Here is an 11,614-nt window from a genome sequence, read left to right on the forward strand (position 1 = left end):
TATAGTAATACATCTAATGAGTGATGAATATACTGGAAGTATTCACAATGTAATTTGTTTTGTCGGTCACAAACACCAGTCAGCAGTCCTTCATCTGTTTCTGGGGGAGTTCACTTTTTTTCCCCTCCAAGTGGAATCTATTCCTTTTTTTCTGCCATTGGGAAAAAAAAACATGTTGAAGCTTGAATTGAAAATTGATATCCAAATTGAATGTTAGAAAAGCAGACAGAAATCCACAGGGTCCTATAATTTTATAGCTAACCCACAAAAATTAGGTGCCAGCAAGCAATGACACTGTTTTCTTCCATTAACTGTAATTTAGGAGATATTTCTTAATGTGTCTTTAGAAATGCCTTTGATGGTGTAAATAATTCAAAATTTTAATTAGACTAAACTAGAACACTTTCTTGACTTAGAAAAAATACTTAAGATACTTCTTTCTTTATCTTAGCAAAAGAGACGGCAAGAAATTGAACAAAAACTTGAAGTGCAGGCAGAGGAAGAAAGAAAGCAAGTTGAAAACGAAAGGCGAGAACTGTTTGAAGAAAGACGTGCTAAACAAACAGAGCTGCGGTTACTGGAGCAAAAGGTTGAGCTTGCTCAGTTGGTGAGTTTTAGTTTTGCTCTTGATCTTTCTCTTGTTTAAATTATTCTTGTGTATTTTAGGGTTATTTTCTTTCATTTCTCAGCAAGAAGAATGGAATGAACATAACGCTAAAATAATTAAATACATAAGAACGAAGACAAAACCCCACTTATTCTACATACCTGGCAGAATGTGTCCTGCTACGCAGAAGTTGATGGAAGAGTCACAGAAAAAGATGAACGGTAAGTGGCGTTTGAGATACGAAGGCCCTTGTTCTTGCCTCCCTTTGATGTTTGCTGTACAAATTTCTTTTAAGTCTCGCTGCTTAAATACATTAATGTCATGGATAGGACAAACTGTATGTTCTTGCATGGGTGTTCATCATAAGTGAACATTACTCTTTCAGTGACTTATTTTTATGTTGGATGTGCTTTGATTCTCTTACAAGAAGTCAAAAGAGGTATATGCATAATATGAGGTATGTGTTTAAAACATAGTCCTTTATATTAGCTTTAGTACCCAGATGTATGCCAGTGCAGCAACTTAGTTTTTGAAAAGGCAGATTCTATGGATTGAAGACCCAAGGAAGTGCAGGTTTTTACAACGGATTTGAGAATTGTTTTCTTAAGCACAGCACTAAACTTTATGATGATTTTTTTTTTTTAACCTTAATGTGTGTTCATTTCTGTTTCACAGGATGACTATATTTTTCTTTTGGAAAACAATTTAAAATACTGCGGTTGATGGTAGTCCTACTGTTCTTTTTTATTAAACTGAGAATGTATTGAGTTTTTTTCTTAAGGAGCTTTTCTTCGTTGTGTGGGGTTGGGGGATAAGAGAAGCTAGCTCACCTGTCTGAATAGCTTACATTATTTAAGCTTTCTTAATATCTAACCAGCTTTTTGCTGATTCTTACTGTCTTTTGTTTACCTTAGGAAGTATAACCTTGTTAATATATAAATACCAGGAAATTAAGGTATTATTTTGATATACTGTTGGTTGGATTGATTTTAATGAAGTCAAAAATTCTTTTTGTTAGCTTGGATTTAGGGCTTTACTGTTCTGATACTCAGCTGAGCTGACTATCCCTTTGCTTTGTTTTCTTAAGGTAACTAGCAGTCTTCTTCATTATGCATGAATGGCTTGCTATTTCAGAATGAATAAGGATGCCGTATTTATAAGTTAAAACAATTCGATAACTTATTAGCTCATAGTTAAGGGGAAAATAGACTTCAGTGTCTTTAGATTGTCTGAAACTGTTATTTATGCATTTATTCCCTAGCACTCTTTGAAAGCAGGCGAAATGAATTTGCAGAGCAGATTAACAAAATGGAGGCCAGGCCCAGAAGACAATCTGTGAAGGAAAAAGAACAGCAGGAGGTGCAGAATGAAGAAAAGAAGGAAGAACAGAACAAGGAGCAGGAAGAGGGTAAGGTGGCTCAGCAGGTGGAAGAGGTGGAGACAGGTAATCAGCACAATGATGTAGAAATGGAGGAGGTAGGGGAGGAAAAGGGAAAAATAGGTTCAGGGCATAGCGATGCAGAGAAAGAACAGGAAGAGGATGAACAGAAACATGAAATGGAGATTAAAGTAGAAGAGACTACCGAGGTGAGGGAGAATGACAAGCAACAGGATGGTCAGCATGAAGAGGTCACAGTTGTAAAAGAGGAAAGTGAAAACATTCAGCCAGTGGATAATGAGCAGGATGTGGCTGAAATGAATGAGGTAGATAGTGTAGAACCTGTAGAAAATGAAAATGGCAAAGAAGTGGAACCAGAAACAGAGTGTGATGCTCAGCCAGAAAAAGCGTGTAATGTTCCTTCTCCTGAGAAGGAGAAAGGTATCAAATCAGAAATTGAAGCTGAACCTGAAGAAAAACAGGAGAATGCACCTGAAGCTCAGCCAGAACCTGTGGCTGAGGCTCTATCTCAGCCACAGTCTGTGCCACTGCCACAGTCACCTCAGTTGTCTCAGTCCACTCAGGATACAGAGCCCCAGGCAGACAAGGATGAAAATGCTGTAGTGTCTGTAAAGGTGGTTGAGGCACAGACAGAGCAGAGTCAGACACCGAGTGTAGAAATTAAGAGTAAGACTAGGAGTAGAAGCAGGGGTAGGGCAGGGAACAAAACTGGTAAGAGTCATAGCCGTACTAGCAGCAGCAGTAGTAGCAGTAGTACTTCAAGCAGTACTAGTAGTGGAAGTAGTTCCAGCACTGGCAGCAGTAGCAGTCGGAGTAGTTCCACCAGCAGCAGCACTACAAGTGGAAGTACTAGCAGGGACAGTAGCAGCAGTAGCTCTAGCAGTAGTGAAAGTAGAAGTCGAAGCCGAGGAAGAGGGCATAACAGAGATAGAAAACGCAGAAGGAGCACAGACAGGAAGCGAAGGGATGCTTCAGGAGTAGATAGAAGTCACAAGTCCTCAAAAGGTGGGAGTAGAGATACCAAAAGCTCAAAGGATAAAAGTTCAAGATCTGACAGAAAGAGGTCTATATCAGAAAGTAGTCGGTCAGGCAAGAGAACTTCACGGAGTGAAAGAGACCGTAAATCAGACAGGAAAGACAAAAGGCGTTAACAGAAGAGACCAAGCTTCCTTAGCCTAATCTTTGCAGCGGAAGATTATTTGAGTGAAAGGATTCCTTGTAAGGAGGAGGAGAAGGCTGCCTTAAGAATTGCATGCTGTAAAAAATCTTTTCGAAAAATGCAGACTGTTTACCAGGCATTCTTGTACTTTTTACATAATTTTGTAAAAGGTTACTTACCAAAATTATGTGAAGTTCCTGAAAATGTAAAAATAAAAGATTAACACTCCTTTGCATCTTTTTTTAAATATCCTGTACTCATTAAGATCCTCTGTATATTTTAATAGGTAAACCTATAAGTAGGTGTGATCACTTCTGTATCATACACTTTTTTTTTTGTAGAAATAAATGTGCGTTTTAAATAAGTTGTTTGAGATGTCCTGTTGACAATTAAATTCCCCTTTTAGATCATATGTAGGAAGGCAATGTTGCAGGAAACATAAAATTTTGCTTTTCCCCCTCTATTCCTTGCAAGGACGAGAATCTTAAGACCCAGTAAAGGGAGTAATCTCTCCAGTACTGGGTAGGAAGGGAAAGTAATTGGTTTGGATCTATACCTTTTGTTTTCTTCTGTAATCACAAGCTCTTAGTCAATTCTGTCTTCCAGTTTTATAAAACTTTTTCCTATCCATAGGCAAGCAGTGATTAAATGGGAATGTTAACACTGGCCAAGATAGCTCAAGTCAGTCTGGAATACTACTCTTACCTGCCTTCTGCAGGTGCTTTGGTAGTATTTACATCTATATTCCGGAAACAGTTTATCTGTTTAACGATGTTCCTTGTTTTGATGACGAGTGGAGGAAAGACTTCAGCTTGCTTCTCAACCAGGATTCTTTTTATTTTAGTTGCAGACTAATCTTTGATCCCTTCATACCACTAGGAATAGTTACATTGCAGTGTTGGAGTTACTTGGGACTACCTAATACTAATGTTGTGTGCGTGCAAGAATGCTTTCTGAATGTATTTAATACAACTTAAAGTGGTATGATGTTATCTATGAAGGTGAATACTGTTTTTATATAATTTTGTATGGAAAACAATAACATCTGTCGCTCTGTTCTGTACATGTGCAAATAAATGTGGCTTTGTAGACTACTCTCTCGATGCCTATGATGTTTTCTATAACACAGGTGTATTACCTTAGTCTTTCTACATTTAAAGCATGAATCATAATTGCAGGTGACTGTACCTTAGAAGCTCTGTATCCAAAATTGTTCTTATAGGCTTTAATTAATGCCTATTAACCGAATATGAAACACTGCTATAATCCATGTTGTCTTGGCAGGAAGAGAATTCTGATATCTCATCTGCCAAATCGCAGACCAGGAATTCCTAGAAAGATTTTGGAATGGAAATGACATGTAAGCTTATTTTAGCGTATGAAATGCCATATATACCCCATTTTTCTGGAACATAGAGCAGACTTTTGCAAAGTTCCAGTTTGGGAGGGTGTCAATTTTTTGATTTTTCGTCTGAACTCGGAGTAGTGACAGACTTCTGAAGTGCTGAAACTTCCTGGCTTAAAGAAATGTGGCTAGCAAGGGATGGAGTGTTCTTTCAGCACAAATAGACAGCTCCTCAGGCTTCCCCGTTCTCAACAAGTTCAATACTTTATTCTGATTCTTAGTCCATTTGCTACTTCAATATCCTGTCTGCCTCTGCTTCTCTACAACTGAGAATCATTTTTAGTTCTTGTCGGTAGTCTTCAACCATATTTCCTTCCCTTCAGAGGAATGTAGTGGTTTAATATGCTGTCTTTTTTTGAAGGACAAGCAAAAGTTCAAATGCCTCGTTGAAGGTGTTAAACACAGCAGTTTACCACAAGGAACAAACTTTTATACTGAGTAGTTGAGTAATGTTACTGGTTTGCATGTTACAACTAACTTCACATTTCAAATGGCATTTGGAAGCCATTTTAATTTTGTTGATTAATTTTTTTTTTCCTAACACTGAATATTTTTAAGGTTTCTTATTTTGAGCTTGAGTGATTCACTGCTGTAGTATATTTACTGTACAGATTTTAATGGCTGATACTGTAGTCATTATGCAAAGCTAGAGAAGTAGGTTGCTAGTCAGAAGCCACTGTTTCAGAGGAGCTAATTAACGGGGTTTATAAAAACAATGTGGTGGGTCCTGGTAATTGAAATAAGGATTGGATTGATTACATTGTTTCAGGTTATATTACAGGCAGCAATGTATTTTTGAGGAGGTGAAAATACAGGAGTTTTGTTGCTGAGTACAAAGCTGGTGATGTATTTGATAGTTTAATGTTTGTTAGAAAAAACTTACTGCCATGGTTAAACTGTGCCGTTAATTAATAGTTAGCTTGCTAAATCTAAGCAGCTCAATGCAACATAAACATCAGCATGTGATAACTTTGTAAGAGTGAAGTTTTCTAAAAGCTAGATGTTCCAATTGATATTCCACTACAGAAATAGTATAAGATAGTAGTATACTATTTGCACAATATTACAAAAAGACCTGTGTCTTTATAAAGCAGTAGTATTTTTAGTAATTGTTACATTTGCCCTCAAGGTCCCATCCTCTTATCCTGAAACAATTTCAAGAACTGCGGATAAGGCTGAGGCCACAGGTGCAATTTTCTTCCTCTGTTCCCAGTCTACTGTTTCATATAGCTGACAATTTCAAGACTGAAGTTGATGCAACAGTTTGGGGTTTCTGAGAATTAAGTGCAGATAGCATAGGGGTAGGAAGTGATTGAAACATTTTCTTATTTCCCTTCTCCACAGTGGTGAGTAGAGATCAAAGGAAAATACCTTGTTCTCTTTTCACTCAAGTAATGTGGAAAAAGGAACGATAGAAAAGGGGAAAAACTAAGAATGAAGTAGAGATGCTTTATGTGAGTGGGCAACATACCAGGTATGCTCTATGCCTGTCTTGTGGAGTGTTTCCATCAGATGGAAAGTATAACTTTAGAAGGCGGTTTGGTGGTGGTTTTTTTTGGTTTTTTTTTTAGAGCTTTCATACTATGCATTGATTCTATACCATTTACTTGTTGTCTTTTTCTTCAGTCCTGATGCACAGAGAATCTGGAGGGCTCCAAGAATGTGTTTTTTCCATGATGCTCCACTCAGAGTCCTTGTCAGAGTAGATTTTACGCAGATTGTTCATTAATTATAAGCTGAAACATGACTTTGCATAAAAGGTACACCTCTTCAAATTCCTGCTCGTTTACTTAAGGTGATGACTTTGTGCTTAGAACAGCTTCATTGTATGTATTCAAATGAAACCCGAACATAACTTTTCTGCAGAAAGTAGGTGTTAGTGAACTAAACACCCCCCTCCAGCAAAATTAATTTCCAAAACCAGTAAATTTGCAGATAGATTTCTAGAGCATCTTTTGTTTATCAGGAAAGTAATGGTCTTGTGGTTAGGTCCCAGAAATAATTTTGAGATTCAGGTTCAGCTGCTGATTTTGTAGCAATTACTGTGGTACAACAGGACAAACCTATTCATTTTATGTATGTCCCAGATCTTTAAAATGAGTTTCCCTGCTCAAAGAAGTATTTCTCTGAGACTACATGTATTTATGATGGGATCAAATGCTGCGGCAGTGGTGTATGAGTAATACACAGAGATCTGTGTTCTGGAGGATATAATTTTGCTCTTTCAGACTTCTCCCCCTTCCCCCCATCTCAGTTTTATATCAAATGTGTATTTTACCACAAACCTTGTTCAGGCAGTTGTTATTAGGTGACAGTGTTCTATTACATGGCAAAATGTGAGGCATTCAAAGCTTGGAAACGTATTATCAAGATTCAAGGTAATGTAAGTCACAAGTTCCATGATTTTCTAGAAATGCACTGTTAGTTGTCAGGCTTGTAAGCGTGTTTGTAATAGGGAAGCAATAATGGCTTTTTCTGGCTATTTGTTACCTGGCTGAAAAAAGTTGGTTTAAATCTGGATGATGAATGATTGTTACCTGTTTAGATATGTCTAACTGGAAGAGTGAATTAGTGTTCCTTTTATTGCTTTGACTTACTAATTTTTAAAAGATACTTGTTTAAAAAAAAAAAAATCTTTTTGGCATGACATTTGTTTCAATGTAAAAGTTGATCTGTATTTTCATCCAAACATCCTAAGTCAAGAGTACTATATTTTTAAAGTGCTTTTGCCATGGACGACTTCCATGTATTAGTGCAATATTCCTCACAGTGAAACCCTACATTCTCTATGGAGCCTTTTGGTGCTATCATAAGAATATAACCAAAGCTGTATACGCTGTTGTTATTATAAAATAGATGTTGACTTTAATGTACTTAGGAGAACTTTTACCAATTTATGATCTGCTTTGGGATCTTTACTGTTAATGCAGATAGTAATGAGTAGTCTAGGAAATGCAACATCTCTTACCACAAAGCCATGTCTTAAGAGAGCCATCCAGTGTGCCATATTACTCGGTTTATTTAAATTACACCATTAATTCTCAGTTGATTCTTCTGTGAATTTTAATATATCATAAGGGATCTCTGCATTTCTAGGTCAGTAGTTAAAGTTATTAAGATGTCATTGCAAATAAAAAGTTAATAGTTTCATCCTAATGAAAGCTGTTGGAAATAGATCTTACTTTTTCATTAGCATTGTTTGTCTTGGCATGTGTAATAGTACTCACATTTGTTGCTTCAGTTCCGCAGAACAGAAATGAACCGAAGTCTCACTCTGTCTGCTATAAAGCTTTCAACTTTGTCCTTTGGAAGCCAGCTATGATAAACTCCATGAATCCTTATCTTTGACTTTAGTTCAAAGGTGATTAGAAGTTATGCTTGTATAACATCTGCAAGTATAGGATTTACACCCAGAAGAAAAGAATATTTGATATTATGATTTATTATTGAAGTTACTAGAGGAACAAATAACACAGAACAGAGATCAGAGCAGTGCTCATCAGCCTTTTAACAGCATCAAACCTAGAAGAATAATTGTTGAGACTAAGCTACACAATGAGCAGTGCCCAGAATAACTTGAAAACTGCAGATGTAGATTAAACTGAGTAGCTAAAATAAGCTGCAACATTTCATCTCCATATAAAGACTTGAGAATTATATGGGTATCCATGTGAAACTGAAGTCAGAGCCATTTTCAGAGCTATCTTGACAAACACAGTAATAATGTGCAGATCTCAAGGTGTGGGTCTGATAGTTTGTTCTCTCCCACACAAACTTGCTGAAGTACATAATTTTAGGTGTCAGAATACCTGGCTTTTCCATTTTTAGGTGAATCAGCTCCATGTTACCAGGCTCAAAAAGGGACTGTTAATCTTTCTAGGCCCATTATTGGTTTTTGTCCCGTGTTCCATGGTTGGTGTGCAACATTATGAAAGACTCTTCTGACCAGTTGTTAATCTTGTATATTCCTTCTCACCAACCTGTCCTAATCTGTAGAGACGTGGGAATGGAAAAAAAAAAAAGCCCATCCTACTTTTCTGCTCACCAGGTTTCTTTGCATTTGTCATGTTTCAGCTGCTTGGTACTCCATTTCTTCCCTTTCACCTCCTACAGATAACCTCGAGGACCTCAGGGAAGGTCCCAAATCACTGACCCTCTAAGCAACACAAGATCCAGGGGAGTGAAGGGGAGACAATGTTGATGCTGGGGATGGGGCTGCATCAAAGCTAGTCAGGAGCAGGTGGCGGGGGCTGATCTATAGTGTGTTTTCCCTGGTGCAAAAGACAGTTCTCCGGTGGATTACCTAACAGCAGAGGCGGCTGCTGTACTAGGTCATAGGATAGGCCTGTCTGGCTACCAGGTCACGTGGCAAAGGAAGGGGCCAAAGTGTTAGATTGCAGCTGGAAGACATGCCCATCTACTGTGATTTTTTTGTTTGCAGGACATTGCTGGTTAATGTGACCTTGGCTCACTTTGTGCCCTCTCTCCCAGCCTCCGGTAGATGATCCGTTTGCTGGCTCAGTTGATCAGGCTAAGTACCAGTGTCTGGCAGGTTTGAGTTGTGGAGGAGGAGGGAGGGGGAACTATGCTGCAGGTAGGATACAGCTTAGGTTCATGGAACAAGAAAGCAGAGCGTGAGTCACGCTCAGGACTGAAGGAGGTCAGGCCTACTAGGAAGCTTATGACTGCAAATATTATCAGGTTGGGAAGGAATGCAGATTCTTGGGGCACTACCAAGAAGGGAGAGAGAAGAGGCTACCTCAGGCAGGAGAGTGGGAAAGGAAAGGTGAAGCCCCTTTTGTAGGTAAAGTAGACATATTGTGTTCAGGTCACCAAGGAAGTGCAGGACAACGATGTGAAGCATTTGAAGCAAAGCTTACTTCTAACGCAACCCCTCTGCAAGATTTCATTTATAGCACAACTTCATACCTGTATAACCAGTGTACAACTCCCTGCATAATTACTACTTTAAAGCATAACCTGTATTTGACAAAACATTATTTATAAATCCATATTGTATAATAGGTTGCTAAGAAACTGAGGGTATTCCTTAAAAGGCAGGACATATCATCTGCTCGGCTTTGGTATATTGCTTTGTGGTATATGATGTAGAGATAGCATATGGATTTTCTAGTTGTCTTAAGAGCCTGAAAACTGCCAAGCACCTTTAAAAGACTTTGGAGTTGAGTAAGTATTCCCCATGCTAAAGGATTCTACTTAGCATCTAGTGCGTGAGAAAACTCCAAAAGAGTATGTGGAAAAAATTTCTGTTCTGAGTTCCCAACGACCACTTATAAATAATCTAAAACATATCAGTGCACACAAAATATAGTTTATTAAACAAAAAAAGCTAGAAAATTGTCAGTAGCTATATTAGCAATCATGCAAATCAATACAAGCATAAAATTGATAGTCCATCTTAAAATCAGATGGAAGATGTATATTAAAAATGCATCCATAAATCAGAAAAAATCCTACTACAACTCCTGTTGAATTTCCCCTTCCACAAACTCAGTACAAAAGAACCTATCTGATAGAGGATAAATTTTGATGTGACCAGAACTAGCTTCTTTGTATTCAAAACATCAGTCTAGCTATCAGAACATAGTTAATTATTAAACGTCTGTGTATAATCAGGACACCTGACTTTGCAGATTGTTAGCAGGTTAGCATAGTGTACTTCTGTTTAAGCAGATGAGAGAAGGAAAATAGGATTACAAGTTTATTTGCAATGTTTTGCTAGGATAAGAAAAATAATGTAGAATAATCTTGCTAACTGCACATCGATGCAGTTTCCACAGTTTCAGTGCATTCTAGATTTAATCTAAAATGTCAAGGATCTTGGATCAGAGAATTTTGCTGTTACTGATTTCATTTTTAACAAGTCTGCAGAGTACAAAGGTACTTTCAGAATGGAAGAAGTGTGGTGATCGGGAATGTGAGAGTAAGTAAAGAAGTTTTTTTTCCAAAAGGAGTCTATGGTATATGTGGAGCTATTAACCATAATGTTGAAATTATCAATGAAACAGACTGAAAATGAGTAGCCATAGAAAATGTTTGTTGTCAATATACTAAGTTTATGAACAATAGGCTTAAACTTTTCAAACAAAAAGAGAAAAAAATACTTGCAGGATTGAGTTGTGTAAGTATATAAAGATCAAAGTTCAGTAAAAATACTCTTGAGTAGCTAGTTTTTCTCAGGTTTCTTCAAAACGGGCAGTATAAAGCAGCTTTAAAGTATTTTTAACTCATTCTTTACAAGTACAAAAGAAATTTAAAAAAAAACCAAAAATGGTAGGCTATAAACTGAGATAGCCGACTATATATCTTATATTTATAGTACTTTCACAGCCCATTCTGCAAAACTCTATTTTTTCTATTGTAAGCAAACCATTTGGTTTAATTTTTTTGTAATCCTTCCTACAAAAGACACTGTTAATATATACTCTTTACTTATTTTTTCTTCTTTAACATGAAGTAAGAGCAGTAACTCGTTATGGAGTTCCTGGGGAGTAAATAGGTCTGCAGGAGGCAGAGCCACTGAATCACAAGTGGGCAGCAATAAATAATGCCCCATTTATTACCCATTGATTACCATTGTGAAAGCTGTCATAATCATATGTAGTTGAAGCTGTTTCTAAGCTGTCTCCATTGGTTTGGCAGCCTTAATTGTTGCACTTTCAGTGTGGATAGCTTGTCCTGAGGTGAAAGAGACCTTACATGTCCTTGCTGATGGATCTTTATTTTCCTGCGGAGCCATACTGACTTCAGTGGGTTCTGGATGCTCAGAGATGTCTGCCTTTGTGGAACAGCATGTGCAATGGGCTCCAAACTGACCAGAGCACATCAGTAGTGGTTTCTGTGGGAAGACAGTGGTGGAGACAAAGAGAATTTAAAGTCATTCAAATTGAATTGGAAAGTTTGTTTTTGACAATGTGTTTAAGGTTTATATTGCTTAAATTTACCTATTTTCTTTATAAGATAAATGTATTCAAAATAGAGGACAAAATCCCTGAAATAATTACTAGATTTAACTTAGAAATT

At 37.4% G+C, this 11,614-nt stretch overlaps 1 protein-coding gene across 1 annotated transcript in view; it reads left to right on the forward strand.

The window, feature by feature from the left end:
• Nucleotides 1-4,261, forward strand: part of PNN (pinin, desmosome associated protein) — a gene marked incomplete at its 5' end in the record, with an annotated part of 10,059 nt that extends 5,798 nt beyond the window's left edge. Inside the window, 3 exons of the mRNA XM_009576980.1 lie at nucleotides 452-607; nucleotides 690-828; nucleotides 1,869-4,261. Coding sequence (XP_009575275.1) covers nucleotides 452-607; nucleotides 690-828; nucleotides 1,869-3,157 — 1,584 coding nt within the window. The remainder of the gene's footprint in view (nucleotides 1-451; nucleotides 608-689; nucleotides 829-1,868) is intronic.
• Between the last annotated feature and the right edge of the window lie 7,353 nt (nucleotides 4,262-11,614).

Source organism: Fulmarus glacialis, unplaced genomic scaffold (assembly GCF_000690835.1).
Source record: "Fulmarus glacialis isolate BGI_N327 unplaced genomic scaffold, ASM69083v1 scaffold47880, whole genome shotgun sequence".
NCBI lineage: Eukaryota > Metazoa > Chordata > Aves > Procellariiformes > Procellariidae > Fulmarus > Fulmarus glacialis.